At 35.2% G+C, this 17,172-nt stretch overlaps 1 protein-coding gene across 2 annotated transcripts in view; it reads left to right on the forward strand.

Annotated features, from left to right (window-relative positions):
- The first annotated feature begins 3,972 nt into the window (after positions 1 to 3,972).
- Positions 3,973 to 17,172, forward strand: part of LOC115879960 — a 58,133-nt gene continuing 44,933 nt past the window's right edge. For both annotated transcript variants that reach the window (XM_030897027.1, XM_030897026.1), the window contains exon 1: positions 3,973 to 7,752. In XM_030897027.1, the coding sequence (XP_030752887.1) occupies positions 4,115 to 7,752 (3,638 nt within the window). In that variant the 5' untranslated portion in view covers positions 3,973 to 4,114. The remainder of the gene's footprint in view (positions 7,753 to 17,172) is intronic.

The following is a 17,172-nucleotide window of genomic DNA, read 5'->3' on the forward strand; positions in this document are numbered from 1 at the left end:
GTGGCCTCCCCGGTCACCCGACTTGACTCCTTTAACCTTTTTTCTATGGGGACACATAAAAAGTAAAGTGTATAGCACTCCACCCGCCTCATTAGAAGACCTGCGAAGACGAATTATTGATGTTTGTTGCGAAGTGACCCCGCAAGTTCTTCAGAATGTTCTAGAACGGATTGAAAATAATTTGTATTACTGTATGGAGGTTGACGGGCAACATTTTCAGCATTTTCTTCATTAATAAGATAAGTTTTTTTTAATTAATTCAATTTATGCGTTTTTTGCAAAAAAGTACTTTTCAAATTTCAGTCTTTCATATTTTCAAAATGACTCGTCCGATTTTTAAAAACGAAGCGGGGAAATATAGAGAATAGAAAGCCCTTTTCATTGCGACGCCACTTGGCCCCCCTTCCCATTTGAAAAAAGTTGGGGGATGACACCCCCGCTTAGAGGGTTGAAGATTTTGCAATCATTTTTGGGAAAAAGTTGTTCCCCTCACAAACAAAATTGACGTGTTTTTGGATTTTTCAAAAAAAAAATATTATTGGCTGTTTTGCCTTTCGGAACGTTTTCGATGGGACACCCTGTATGTTCGTCAGTCATGGCAAATGTTGTCGGTTATCATGAGATTTTTATTTAGATTAGAACAAGCAAATTTTTTTATGAAGAATGCATTTTTGCCAAATTGTCAATAATAAAAAAGTTTTTCCTCCTGTAAAGACAAATTCTGCAATACGATTATAAAACTTCATTGTTTCACCTCTTTGCATACCTATTCCTTTGTTTTTTATTATGTTTATTAAAATGGTGTTTCAGATATATGCTAAATAATTTTATTTTGCTTCAAAGGGTGGTTCTCTGGGGTAGGTATATGGGTAAATTCTATATACATCGATGAGTATTTGGAGCATCCGGAGGTTACGCAAAGCGTTTTCCTTCACGACCTTTACTCTGACTGAAAAGCCCGTAAAAAAAATACGTTATGTTATCTCTCTTCCACACTTCAGACATTCAAAAATATCATTGCTTTGTTGTCTCTTTACTTTTTGGTTGTCGTTGTTAACCGAGTTTACAATTCTTCTCCATTGCGTTCTATTGTGAGCTGCTTCTTCCCTAATGCATCAAACTGATGATGCATGCTTATCCCCTTTAAGTTTTCGTGAAAAATATCCTTGTACCTTTTGAATTGTCCACCCGGTTTCCTCTTACCCTCTACAAGCTAAGATAAAAATAGTATAAGTAAAGAAGATATTTTGAAAAATAAAAATATGCCTGGTAGTGGACAAGGAGTGTTCCAGTTCTTAATCTCGAGATTATTCCGATTATCTCGTCATAATCCTCAGCAGTAAACGTCATTGTGGTTAAGCTACGGAGCAAAAACCGAGGCTGCCGCTTGTCTTTTTTCCAGGACGTCTCGACGTGTTCGGCATCGTAAAGAATCGGTTTTATCGTCGCGTACTCTAGGCTTCACAATTATAAAGGTGGCCCCAGACGAAACAGAATTTGATCTAATGAAGTAATGAATCAATTTAAGATCTAAAAAGGTCTATCGGGGAACCATTAACTGTCCTAAATCGTACTGGTATGTTCTAAATCGTACTGCTCAATTTGCACAATACAGCATGTAGTGTTACTCTTTAGGTCACATCATTGAAAATAACAAAATAAATAGAAGTAAAGTGATATTTAGCCATGTGGAATGTAATCATTAATTATTACATTCTCTCAAACCATACACAAAATCACTTACCATAAATCATCGAATTAGGTATTTGAGCAGAGGTACAAAGAATCTTTGATAAGTATTATTCTGCAAGCACTCGTGCTACTCGAAAAAGATCTGTTACTGGACGTCTTATTGAGTTTACTAATATACCACAAGGTGTCTCGTCATTGCAGTTATGAACCAGATATTGAAGCGGTAAGCGGTAATTATAGTAGGTAGATACGGTATCGGCAACTTTCCTCTAATGTTTTCTTATGTTAAACAGCCGTGAAAAGATAAAAAAAAAGACTTAAGTATTTGTTTTGTTGTGAACAATAAGGTAGGTCTGAAAATGAACCTAAATGAAACAAAGTAGGTACGTGTTGGTACCTACAACGAACTGGTAGATAAACATTTAGAATAATATTACAAACATTTGAAGGTAAAATTAAAATAAATCAATTATCGTCAACTACTTCTAATGCAGTAACATTTGAAGTAGTAGTTGAGCGAATAGATAAGTACCAAAAACAAAAAACTGCCTTGAAATTGTCGTGTATGGGTACCCTTAAGCATTATTTTTATGGTGAAGTACTGGTCTCGGGAGATCGTAAAACGAGGTACGCGGTTGCCGCTCTAATCGCGCGTAATCGTAGGCCACGATCAGGTAATTCTAGTTACACCCCCTCAAGTCTTTGACCAACCGCGAAGTTGAGGCTCAAGGTTACGGAATCTCGCTGGCGCGGTTGCGTTCAACGCCGCCAGATGACGCCAGCTGTCGGGTTGAGGAAGCCACGTTGTCGGTTGTTGCGGTTTCTAGGATTTCGTATGATTTTTTAGGGAAGTCATAAAAAAGATGTTTTACTCCATATAAAAGCGATTTTGTGTTATTTAATTATGTTATGAATTATTTTTGAATTATAAAAGTAAGCTTATAGTTTAAAAAATCAGGATTGATAATACTTTATATAAAATTGTATCAAAATAAAACCCTAATTTACTACGATATAAAAAAACGCTTACCCTCAAAGCTAAACTCGTAAAACTAGTTTTGTGTTAATGTTTAAAGACAGAAAAACAGGCAAAGCTGTAGCGGGTCTCCTAACAGGGCACTGTAATCTTAATAGAAATCTCAAGCTTAGTTAGTCACTCTGAAGAAAAAAACACAGAATACATTTCATGCCGCTGCGGCAGCCTGGAAAATGTGCAAATATCTTTGTATTATACAATGATAAGCCATTGGAGGGTTCAGTCTCCAAGTTGTTAGACTTTTTAAAAAGGATAGGACTGGAGAATGTGGCCCAGAGATCCAAAGAAGACCACAATGGATCTGAAAAGGCTGCAATGGAAGAGTAGCTACCTCGCAGAATCTAATCTAATCTGTTTAAATGCGGATGTTAACATAATTAGAGAAACGCACGTCCAGTTTTATTATATTTTGCTGTTGTAACACCAAAAGTACCTCTATTATATTAGGGATCTACTGTAAAATTATATAGGTTATAACACCTATCGTCGTTTTTAAAATAACATTGCGTTTTTTTCAATCCTACTGTAACTAAATGAGTATTTATTAATTTTACTAATAAACAAAATTTCAAAAAAATACTTTACCATAAATTATTAAGTAGAACTGTTGACGTCGTTTAAAGAAAATTCATTTTTTAAATGTTTTTTTTTTATATTTTTTTTAATAATTTAAAAGTTAGTGCATATTAAACAACAAAACTATTAACAGAAACTTTTTTTATACATATTTTTTTCCATGCAATTTTTAACAATAGTGTAAGAAGATACAAAAATTTGATTAATATTTTGGAAATCTAACACAACAGAAACTACTTTTATCTATTTACGCGTTACCTTTAACCCGGTAAAGTGTTATTTATTATTTATTAGGTATATACAACCCAAACCAAACCAAACAATACAATAATTGCTATAAGCTAGGTACACAAATTTACTTAAGTCGGTTAAAATGCACATTTAATGTTTTTCAAATAAACGTTTCAATTGTATTATGAAACTAATTTATTAATACGAAAGTTGATAAAAATAAAAAGAATCGCGCTAAAAATGATAATCGAATAAAAGTGGATAATTAAACGAGATAATAAGATTTTGCGGATGAGTGAAGTGGCAACTGCGTGAGCAGATATTTTGCGCAGCGCGCGCACTTGGCACCTCCCTCCGAGGTGGGGTTATCTGCAGCCCGCCTCCAGGCCAACAAACTCTACGCAAATGTTGGAAAGCGGCGAGCAGTTTGCCGCGGCCGTCGATCCGCAACGTGGTCCGTAACACGGTACGAGACACGAGCCCTTCGAGCCCCCAGTTCGCAACGTTGGCGGTGGTGGCCCCGTCGCCGCCATTCTGCCGCCCCGTGCCGCCGCCTGCTGTCCGGATGCGGCGCTCCCCATGAGCCTGGGGCCGGCGCGGCCCCCCGTGCCGGGCCTTATCCCCCTGGCGGCCCTGGCGCGCCCCCGCCGCCCCCGCGAGGCGATCGATGCGGCGGCGGCGCCGTCACGTGGTCCGGAGCCGCGCGCCGCTGCCGCCCCTCGCCGCCCTCACCGGGGTCGGAGTCGTCGCCGCCGCCGGGCCGCTTCTTCTGTTGGTAAACAGAGCCGCAGCTCGTCGCCCGCGCTAGACCGCCCGCCGCGAGTTAACCCCATCTTCGTGTGGGTCCGTCAGGAAGATACGCGCATCGTGGACGTGAAATGCGAGGATTACGACAAGAGGAACCGCATCCTGCTGACCAAGACGGCGCACGGCTGGCGCGCTATCCCCAGGACGGAGATGCTGGCCGCCCCCAGGGCGTCGGCTGAGCTCGAGACCTCGACCGACCCTTGCACGCCGCCGCACCATCGTCACCACAAGCGTCGCTCCAAGCGATCCAAAACAACACACCTCAAGTCCGCTTCCGTACAATTCCCCGAAAACGACGACGAAGTGGCCGATCATGAACAGGAACAGGAACCTGAACATCCCCCACCTCCAGAACCCTCCTGGGTAACATCGGAGAACGTAAACATCGAGTCTCTCCTCCCCTTGCACACGATCCAGGTAAAAAGACCACCCTCCTCAGATGAAGTGAGTCCCTTAGAAAACCTACTGGCTGTAGCCGAACTCGAACTGAAACAACACATCCAATCTGAAAACTGGAACAACCAAAATGATTCAGGTGAACGACCACCGAGCGTGAAATCCCATACCACGGAAGATATTGACGAACTCCTAAAAAGCAAAGCTCAGGAGATGGACATCGTGAGCCAGATCGACTTGACCGATGACGAGCACAAGTCTCAAGGCTGTAGTTATAACGATGACGACGAGATGTCCATGAACGATATTCTGACCAAACTGGAAAGGTCATTGCAAAGCCCTCAAAGCTACGACGACGAAAATGAGTTTGATGGAGAAATAAAACAAGAGGAACTCAAAGATTTCCCTTCTAGTATTGAACCTGTATCTGAATATACTATTCCATCTCTAGAACCAAACGCTCAGTTTGATATAGAAATAAAAGATGAGTTTGAGCATCCTCTTTCTGATGATTTGCATTTAGGAGATGAGAAAGATGAGTCTATTGATAAGCACATAGATGAAGTTGCTAGCCTGTTAGTTGAAAAGATCTTTGAAGAAAACATTTCTACACCAGAAGAAAATATACTTCAAAATACTAATACTGATGATCAAACAGAAAATGTAGAAAATTTGGAAAATGCATTAGAAACAAAGTCCGACAATGAAAATCTTGAAAAAGATGAAGAGACTTTAGCAACACAAGATCTAAAACCTCTAATAGAAGCGACTTCGGAACCGAAAACTCCTGAAACTGAACCTAAAGAATCAGAAACACAAATTGATGTTCCATCATCAGATACTCCAAAAGAAATAGAAAAATCTCCAGATACCCATGTAGAGGAGATAAAGGAGCAAAAAGAAGAAGAACCAGCCATATGTCTTGATTTATCGGTAAAAAAATTACCTGCCCTTACCATCGATGTCAATACCAACCCACCAGATGATAATGAAGACGGGCCTACTGATTTAAGTATACGCAAAACTCATTCTTCTCCTAAGCTTGACTCAACTCGACCGCCATCTCAGAATTCCGAAGCAGTTCAGTCACCCCAACCCAGTGGAATACCTGCTGTTCCTCCATCTCCTGATATCGTCTCGACCAGTACCACTGTTTCAAAGTCCAGGTCAGCATTTTTGGAGTCTCTTCTGTCCAGTTCCATTCAAAAAATGCCTTTGAATTCGGAGGTTACCATCACCAAACAGAAAGAACCTCTTGATTTAGGGAAATGTAGAAAATCTGCCAGTCCCACTGTTACTTGCTCGGAGGAAATCCATAATCCTGATTCTGAACCACCACTAAAGAAAATGAAGCCTGATGACATTACTTTGAAGACTTTGCTGGATAAAGACGTAGAAAATCTGGATCATACTAAAGAGAAAACTCCAAAACCTGCATCTCAGAATCATTCCAGAATAGGAAATTTGTTAAAAACTGTAAGTAATGAACCGCAGGATCCTCTGAGAGAATATAAACAGCTCCTGGCTGAAATGGACATTCCAAATCCCATTATGGTACCAAAAGACTGCTTTGCCAACCTCCTGAAACATCCCAGAAAAGAAATTCTAAGAATTCTTAGTACTCAACCCGATAAGAATATTCCTCTTGATGATATTCTGGTCGTGTACAAAGATAGGCTACTAGCTGCTTTGGAGTCCAACGCAAACAGCGGTGCATCAAGTTCTAACAAAGTGGAAGTTTCGAAGTTACTCCCTAAAACACCAAGTCGACAAACTGAGAGGAACAATAACGAGAAACTTCCAGTCAAAAGAAAACATTCTGAAAGTGCTACTAAACCATCAAATTCTGTACCTGATACATCAGCTAAAAATATTCTAGCAAGTGACATCGAAGCAGCCAACGAAGCTTTGAATCCCCTGTTCTGGTCTTCTTGTCCCAATCCTTTCGAGGCCATGGCGAACTACCAAAACCATAACGAATTCATTCAAGCTTTATATGCTGCATCGTCACTACCATACCTTCCCAATCAGCTTAGTGAGCTTCACCCAGGTCTACAAATGATCCTAGGAAACAAGGCAGGTCCTCCTGTAGGTTTTCCTTCGATGCCTCCAGTGAATTTCAACAATCCTCTTGAGTTATCGCTTTGGCAAGAAGCAATGATGCAGGCCAGTATGCTGAGAAACAAAAATCCTTACGAGAGCTCCATTTTGAATCAGCCGAACTTTCGAACGAATTTGGAAAATAAGAAAGCCCATTCCCATCAAACTCATGGAAATAGACATCATTCCAGGCATCCTTCGAATGCCAATAACGATCACAACAAGAGTATGACTCAAAATCAGGCTTTGCAACAGCAACAATCGTTGCTTCAAGGACTGTATGGACAAAGCTCCATGAGCAATCAATCAGGCTGGCAAAATCCTTATTTGGGATTGGGTGGATTTCAGCAAGGAAGTAACAACCTGGCTCTGAATGTACCTCCATTTAATCCATTCAGTCACAAAAATAACGTCAGTTCGAATAACAAGCACAGTCAACAACTTAGCCCGTCGTTTATGCAAAACTCTAGCAAAGAATCTAGTCTTTTAGCTCAGTTTAATGAACAGGAGAAGAGACTGCATCAGCAAATGATGCAAGAACAACAGAAACTTCAGCAGATGCAACAGGAGAAGATGATGAGGCATCAGCATCAACAGTATCTTCAGCAGCAGCATCAACATCAAATGATGAGGCAAGGTAATGGAACCAAGGCATCAAAGTTTCCATTTCTATTCAACAAGGAAGGATCTCAAGTCGAGAAAGCTCATTCTGATCACCCAAAACAGCTTCAGGGACCTATAGATCTGTCTGGCCCACCGAATATTAGAGCTAAAAGCAAAGGAAGTGGAGCTAATGGAAGCCTAAGAGGAAACCCAAAAGCGATGCTGGATGATGTGCCGGAAGTCGGGAGTACGACGGGGAGTATAGATGAAATGCAGGAGGCGCACGCGCTATGGCATCCTTTATTCGGAAGGTAAGAAACAGCATAAAATTTTATCGATCCTTTATAATAGAAATAAAGCACAGCGCCTACAGTCTTTATTGCAATTTTTACGGTGCATTTCATAAAAGTTTACTGCTATACCGATATTTTAATATTTTATTTTTTAATATACTATTTTTAGTAGTTATTTATTATTTAACAGTTTAAAAGCGAGAACGTTCGATAAAATGCAACTAAAACACGAATTTAATAGAACGTTTTATCACAGTTTAAAGAGTGGTTTTATCCACAAATACATGTAGGTATATATAAAATAGCTAAAATTATAAAAACTTGATGGAACAATGAGCTTTATTTAAATCGAATTAAAGATTTTGTTATATGGTAACTGTGTTAATAAGTACTGAAACAAACAAATCTTGACAAAAGTAAAATAAGAAAAAAGAGAAGTTACCCATAAATATCACACAATAAAATATTATTTACTAATGATATACAAGGTATTCCAAAAAAGATCATACTATTTTCATTTAAAGGAATAGAAGATGCAATAATTATCAAGTTGAGGATGTTAGAGAAGTAGGTTATATGTAATTACTGTAAAAATGGTCAGTAATGTTAAAATTATACCATTTAAGACTCACATGTTTAACTACTTTAATTCAAGAATGCGGTCAAGAAACAGAGAATGGTTTATTTAAAATTAAAATAAAGAATCTTTTAGAAGAAACGAATATGCTAATTTTCTGAAAATAAATCTTAAAAATATTTTTAAAAAGTGTTATTTATAGAGGGTGTTTCAAAACAAATGCGAAAAACTTTAGGGGGCGATTCCTTGTTCAAAATAAAGGGTAGTTTGCTTTATAAACGTTGGGTCAAAAGTCAACCATTAGGGAGATATCGCGGTACAAAGATGGCGGAAAAATAATGTTTTTATTTTTTATCTTGAAAACGAATAGAGATAGACTAATGAAATTTTATGGAAGGATTACTGTTATGAAAACACACTTTCAGGTAATTTTTTTACTTTTTTAAAATGAGTGGAAGGGGTTGAAATAAACTACCCCTATCATTCTTGTTAACGAAATTTAAAGAAAAATCTTATCAAACACATGCAAATGCTTTAATTTGGGTAGTTTAGTTTGTTTAGAAACTTTTTTACCTCTTTTGTTTTTTTGATAAAACTCACCGATTGGAAATTAAAAAATAAAATGTAAAGCATTACATGTCAGGACAAAAAACATTTTTAGATTAAGATCTAGTGATAATAACGATAATAATAATCTAGATAATAACGTATTGCAGTAGAGTAATGTCAAATAAAATAATATTAGGAACATCCTAAAAAGTAAGAGCGGCCGACTAGATTTTTTCCTAAATAAATTACAGCAGCCCACTAGATTTTTTATCAGAAAATGTTTTTTTGTCCTGACATGTAATGCTTTACATTTTATTTTTTAATTTCAAATCTGTGAGTTTTATCAAAAAAATACAAGAGATAAAAAAGTTTCTAAACAAACTAAACTATCCAAATTAATTTTTTTGCATGTATTTGATAAGATTTTTCTTTAAATTTCGTTAACAAGAATGATAGGGTAGTTTATTTCAACCCCTTCCACTCATTTTAAAAAAGTGAAAAAATTACCAAAAAGTGTGTTTTCATAACAGTAATGCTTCCATAAAATTTTATTAGTCTATCTCTTTTCGTTTTCAAGATAAAAAAATAAAAACATTATTTTTCCGCCATCTTTGTACCGCGATATCTCCCTAATGGTTGACTTTTGACCCAACGTTTATGAAGCAAACTACCCTTTATTTTGAACAAGGAATCACCCCCTGAAGTTTTTCGCATTTGTTTTGAAACACCCTGTATATCGTTAGAATTACGAAAAAATATTAAATAAACAAATTTTAGGGAAGCTTGATTTAAAATCATTTTTCATCGGTATACAGGGTGCTTCAAAAGTGTGTGACTGATAAAACATATATACATATTTTTGTAATGTGTCACCGTAATATTTATTTTGTAATTATATTCTGTGTGAAATTCGATAATTTTTTTATACAGGGTGAGTTTCCTACGATGTTCTCTATGGGTATCTCGGAAACTACTGGAAATAGAGAGTCGGTTAAATTGGGAAAGAATTGCAGTTTTGTGGGGTCATAAATATGCGCCTTTCAGATTTTTGAAAAAGTTCATGGCTTACTAGATATTTAGAAAAAAACAAATTTCGGCTATTTTAAAAATTGTCCCTAATTCCATTATAAGCTGTTTTAGACAAAAAGTTTTCAGATAAAAGTTGTAGATAATCACATCCTTAATGAGATTGCGTCCTCCGTTTTTTTCTAAAGCCTGCCATTTTTGACATTTGACACAAACATATGTTTTTTTAAATGGAAACCATAGTTGGCCATGACTTTATAAAAATTGCCATTTTTTAAGCTTTTCAGCGATATAAGCTATAATATGTTTTCTTCGAAAAATTATCGAGTTATAGCCAATTCTTATAATTTTTAGATAATTTCACTTAGTTAGCCATGGAAACAATCGTCTTTGCTCTTATAAATGTGAAGCTGCCACATCCAAACTTTGTAAATTAAAATAAACAAAAATTGTAAATATGAATTTTTCAAATGAAGAAAAGCGTGTAAGATTATTGGTTCAACTTTCTTGACCATACATTTTCGAGGATACGTTGACCGGTGAATGTTATGTTTTTTAGAGAACGATTTTCAAGACTTGTTAGAAAAGTTAAATTTAGTTATAGCCAATTCTTATTTCTCTTGACTAATTTCACTTAGATTGCATGGCATTTTTATTCTTTTGTGATTTATAACTTATAAAAAGTCAGAATATATTACTAAATGTAATGTAAATTCTTTAGAATTTACATTACACAAACTAAAACTTAAAAAAATAATATCGCTGCAGTCGAGTCACTGCATACACTTTAAGTTATTTTAGAAAATGTTCAAAAATTCCATTGTTTTGAGTTACATCTTTTTAAAACTGAATTATTACCTATTCTCACAAAAGGACCGGTTGATTTAATTAAACTTCTCTCGTACCGCCACTTCGAGTGCCTCTCGTAATTCATAAGTTCTTTTGTAAACCTTATTTTAAAACTTAAATTTAAACCTTAACCTGAGTTTATATTATTATGATATCAATAATTTTTAACATTTCTTTCATTATGCGGGGGGGGGGCATAATGGAATCACTCTATTGATGCGCGAGTATCTACACGCTTTTCTTCATTTGAGAAATTCATATTTACAATTTTTGTTTATTTTAATTTACAAAGTTTGAATGTGACAGCTTCACATATCTGAGAGTAACGGCGATTGAACTTGTTTCCATAGCTAACTAAGTGAAATTGTTTAAAAATGATAAGAATTGGCTATAACTCAGTAATTTTTCGAAGAAAACATATTATAGCTTATATCGCTAAAAACTTAAAAAATGCCGCTTTTTATGAAGTCATGGCCAACTATGGTTTCCATTTAAAAAAACATATGTTTGTGTGATATGTCAAAAATGACAGGCTTTAGAAAAAAACAGAGGACACGATCTCATTAAGGATGTGATTATCTACAACTTTTATCTGAAAACTTTTTCTCTAAAATAGCTTATAATGGAATTAGGGACAATTTTTAAAATAGCCGAAATTTGTTTTTTTCTAAATATCTAGTAAGCCATGAACTTTTTCAAAAATCTGAAAGGCGCATATTTATGACCCCACAAAACTGCAATTTTTCCCCATTTAACCGACTCTCTATCTCCAGTAGTTTCCAAGATACCCATAGAGAACATCTTAGGAAACTCACCCTGTATGTAATATTAGATACCTAAAACTAGTATTTTGCGTTAATATTTGTTATAGACAAAATTTTAACCATCATCAAAATTCGCTCAAAAACCAGGGTTTCTAAAATTAATTTTCTAATAAATCCAGAGCATTTAAGCTCTAATAGTTTTATATTTTTAAATATATAAAATTTCCTACAAACACTGTAATTTTCAAAATTTTATGACCTGGTTTTATATGATCTGTTTTTCTAAGAGCCTCAAAACCAGATAAAAAATAGCCATAAATGGGCACTTTTTTCCCTACACATAGTCATGAAAATTGGAATTTTTGGACATGTCAACGATTTTGATAAAACTTCTAACTAAGGGATAGAAAACGAAAATAAAGGCCATTGTGGTCTTACATTTAAGATCCTTTGATGTAGGAAAAGTTTTAACCAACATCAATATTCCCTCAAAAACAAGGGTTCGTGAAATTAATTTTCTAATAAATCCAAAACATTTATCCAAACATTCATATAATTTTTTCTCAGAGCCTCAAAAGCGGGTAAAAAATAGCCTAAAATGGGCAATTTTTCAACTTTTTTCCAAACATATAGTCATGAAGATTGTTGATTTTGGGCGAAATATGTCGATTTTAATAAAACTACTGTTATTTATTGACTAGAAGGTGTAAAAACGAAAATATTTGGCCTTGCATTTAAGGTCCTTGATGTAGGTAAAGTTTAACCATCTTCAAAAACTACTACTACTACTACTGCCATTACTCGCTGACGAGTATTTGACACGCATCAGAAGATGGTCACGCAAGGCGTTTTCTTTCATGAGCCTTTCTGTGACTGAAAAGCCCAATACGTGATGTTATTTGTCTACCGCACTCCGGACATTCAAGAATCTCACTGCTTTGTTGCCTCTTAACTTTTTGGTTCTCGCTGTTAACTGAGTTTACAATTCTTCTCCCATTGAGTTCTATTGTGAGCTGCTACTTCCCACTCATTCTGCACATTAACCCCCTTTAAGTTTTCGTGGAAAATGTCCTTGTACCTTTTGAGTTGTCCCCCAGGCCTCCTCTTCCCGTCTACAAGCTCACCGTAAAGCAGAGATTTTCGTATGCGGTTTTCTTGCATTCTGCATACGTGACCAGCCCATCTTAAGCGGGATTTTGTAACCATGACTTCAATACTCTCGCAGTTAGCTTTTTCAAGGACCGATACGTTTGAGACATGATGGAACCACCGGATTCTTAAGAGTTGGCTGCTGCAACTTGTTTAATGCGTTCATGTGTCGGCGGTACGGCACCCAGGTTTCGCTCCCATATAACATGGTGGGGATTATTATTGCTCGGTACACTGCAAGTTTCGTTTTTGTGCTCAGGTCATGGTTGTAAAAAACCCTGTCTTTTAATTTCCAGAATGCTCTTGAAGCGCTGCTAATCCTGTGCTGAATTTCTGAGTCGATACTGGCCTTTTCCAAAATCAAACTGCCGAGATAATTGAATTCCGCTACATATTCCAGTAGTTCTTCTCCGATCCTTGTTCAAAAACAAGGGTTCAAAAAAAAACAATTTAAAATCTTTAATGAGTGTTGGTTATTATTTATTCATTTGTGTAACTAAAAATTCATAGATTATGTGTTAACATTTAACCCTGATATTGACATGAATTAACATTGTTTTCAATTTGCCTTAAATCTATTTATAGTCACAAATACATGTTAGAAAATCTGTACGACTATTTTTCAAATTTGTTAAATTAAAAATAATTAGTGGTAATATATTACTAAAACAAATATTTGTACTAAACTTAATTTGAGCAAATATCATTTATTTTATTAACATTTTAACACATTTATGTCTAACCTCCAAACCTAGTATCAAGTGTGTTTGTCTAAACCTTGCAAATGTTAGTTATGCGATAATATTGAATTAACACGATTAGCAAATTTTTCAAAATACAACGTTTTTGGCAGACGACCTTAAAAATACAAAATCTCGAAAATACAATTGGATTTTGGATCAAGGTTCATATATATATTTTAAATTATTGTCTAAGTAGTGTATCAGGAAAGATTAAGATTGATGATGGTGATAAAAATGTTTGCAATAATTTTAATTAGATATATTATTCGTGTTTGAAAAAAAATGCACTCTAAAAGTACTTTAAATCAATAAAAATCTACTTGAAAATACACGTTTTTTACTTGAAATTGTATTTTCAGGAGAGGTGATGTGAGTCTAGAAGATCTGTGTTGGAAATACCGCTAATAAAATAACACTTGAAAATCAGAATATCGGATGTTCAGTATTATTGATGTCTGTGGAGACAGAAAATAGACGTTTTTAGACTAAAATTATTAATAATAATAGAACCAAAAAATAATATCTAAACCTTTGGGCCGCGTTGCTAATTGCTTGCAAAGATTTTTTTTGCCACTGAAAGAAAATTTACAAAATAAAAAATAGTTATTTTTTGGAAACACAAAGAAGACCAGTGTTTTTTTACTCATAAAAAAGTGCCTAACCGACAAAGGCAAGGTTACAAGGAAATAGGAGAGTCACAAGTCACAATGTTGCAAAAAAGTTACCTGGACATTCTCTGTTGAAGGAAATCATTCAAAAATCAGAGGAATAACAATCTGCTGATTTTCACAATCCCAAATTAACTAAAATCATCAATAAAGTATAGTGGAAAGAACTATGTATTTTTAAAAAATCTGGCACGAGTTTTGGTCCCGTCCAAATGGTCTTTTGAATATCTGACACACCCGAAAATTTTTTTTCTCATTTTCTAGCTCTTCGTACGACTACTATAAATTACGTACAACCCCAAGCGCGGTTTTAGGGTTAGGGGAGGGGTAATGGGGGTAATTACCCCCCTTAGACTGATCAAACTTCAAAAAAATAATTTAGTAAATTTTACATTAACTTAAACATCAAATGAAAAAATCCCCTTTAGCAATTTATTATTATCTATACTAATATCACAGATAACACATAATCCTAATATCACAGATAACACATAGTGTTATCTGTGCTAATATATAAAATTCTTAAGTGACTGACATACTGATTAATCACGATTCTGCTCAAACCACTCAACGTCTGAAGCTCAATTTTGGCATACAGGTTGATTCTAGGGTGTAGAGGTTCGATAAGAATGGATTTTTCGAAATTCCAGTTCCAAGAGGGTGAAACCACACCTCAAATATTATAATTTTAGTTTCCGAAAAAACGCTTAAACACGTATATTTTATTTTGTTTTTTTACATATTTTAAAATTTTTTAAAAATGTATACAGGGTGTTTCGAAAAATCTGGTCATTGATTAGTCACGATCCTGCTTAAAGCGCTTGGCGTAAAAAGCTGGTTTTTGGCACACAGATTGACTTTAGGGTGTAGAGGTTCGATAAGAAGGTATTTTTCGAAACTCGAATTCTAAGGGGGTGAAACTATCCCTCAAATATTAAAATATTTTTTATTTAAAAACCGGTGAGTTTTTCGGAAAATCTCTTAAACACGTATATTTTATTTTGTTGTTTTACATATTTTATGTTATTTTAAACATTTATACAAGGTGTTTCATAAAATATGACCATTGAGTAATCACGATTCTGCTTAAACTGCTTGAAGTTTAAGCTGATTTTTGGCAAACAGATTCACTGTGGGGTGTAGAGGTTCAATAAGGAGGGGTTTCTCGTATCTCAAATTCCAAGAGAGTGAAAACGCCCATCAAATTTTACAATATTTGTTATTTAAAAAACGGTTAGTTGCTGGTACACGCTAGTATATCATATTTCTGTTAGAATAAGGACGATTTGTTAGAACTAGTAAATAGTATTCAAAATTTCAAATCAGTAAACGTAATTTTTTTACGCTCGAGTCGTATGTTGCCCGGATGAACCTTGTCTCACCCTCCTAAAACGCCGACAATCTTAATTGTAGTTCAGAGTATAGCCTGGGCACCTCGACAATCAGCTCGATGTGCTTCCTTTGCTTATTCTTTTCTATTACCAGTATTTCAAATCAGTAAACTGACTGCGGCACACAACAGTATTTATTAGATCAACATGACATGCCAGTAAGAATCCCTCAGTCTCAGATTTAAGACCAGCAGGTTTAAGAAAAGCAAATGTAAGAATAAAACATTTATTATTGATATTATTTCTATATTAAGCTTCATTCAGAACCTCGCAATTAGTGGAATAAATTAGTGGTTTCCATTCGCAATGTTTAAAAAACACAATTAAAATTAATAGAATATCCTAGCAACAGCTTGCGTTAGTCAGTTGTATCCATATAGAGAAAGCCTAATATTTAGCTTATAAAACAATCAACTTTTGATTTCTAACCACAGTAAGAGAAATTAGTATAATTAGTGGAAAAGTCAAAAGTTTGATAACTTTTTCTACTAATTGGTTCAGAACCTACTAATTAATGGAATAAATTAGTGGTTTCAATTACACTTTATACTTTTTAGTTTACGATCATTCACAATGTCTAAAAAACCACAATTAAAATTAATAAAATATCCTAGCAACAGCTTGCGGTAGTCTGTTGTATCCACAGAGAAAGCATAATAGTTAGCTTATAAAACTTTTGATTTCTAACCAAAATTTTTCTTGGCGGATGATAATCAAAGGCCAAAATGACATTCCCCGCAAATTTTGAAGTATAATTAGTGGAAAAGTCAAAAGTTTGTTAACTTTTTCGACTAATTGAAAATTACTACCATTAATTCGTTCTGAATTCGTTCTAAGACGTTCTGAATGCTTACAGTAAAAATAGGTGACCAAACTTCTACGCTAATTGAAACCACTAATTTATTCCACTAATTGGGAGGTTCTGAATGAAGCTTATGTGTTTTTAATTAAAAAAAATACAAAATTACCCCCCCCCTGGAATTGTTTTCTTTATAACCGCCCTTGTACAACCCTAATTACGTAAAATGTAGGACTCAATTTAGACGTTATAAAAGATAAAATTTACTTTATACTGGCTACTCTATTCAAGATTCAAGTTAGCCAAGGGCAATAATTTTTATTTTTTTATTTCCAGTTTGTTATATATTCGATACAATCAGACATTATAATGACAAATGCTTGTTTCTCCATCAAGTTATTATAGATTATATCGCTGAATTATTTAACCTTGTATCCAAAATCGATATGAATTTTGTAGCACTGAATAATTAATTTAAAAAAAAATGTTTTAAAAAAATAATTGAGGTAATATTAACGAACAATATACTAAGTGATATTGCCTTATCTATGGAATGGAGAGTGCTTTAATATCCACTATAGTTTGACAGTCTGTTGGTCTACCACTAAGTAGTTAGCGATTAGAATTTAAACCCAAAAAAAGTCACGTAAAAACTGAGATATTCTGCCTTGACGTGTTGAAGATCCAGCATCGATTGGATAATGTGGTTAATATTTTCTTGGTGTTTTGTATCCCAGGCCACCTGAACTTCGTTGCGTAGATCCTCTAGTGTTTGTGGGGGGTGCTGTAAATTATGTAGCCTTCTTCCCATCATATCCCAGACATATTATCATGTTATAGGCAAGTATATAAGCTCAGTAGTTTTAGGATTTAGATTATATAGTTCATACTTGATAACGGGCAGTGATAATTCTGGCTTCCGT

Source organism: Sitophilus oryzae, unplaced genomic scaffold (assembly GCF_002938485.1).
Source record: "Sitophilus oryzae breed Bouriz unplaced genomic scaffold, Soryzae_2.0 scaffold_1590_pilon_pilon, whole genome shotgun sequence".
Lineage (NCBI taxonomy): Eukaryota > Metazoa > Arthropoda > Insecta > Coleoptera > Curculionidae > Sitophilus > Sitophilus oryzae.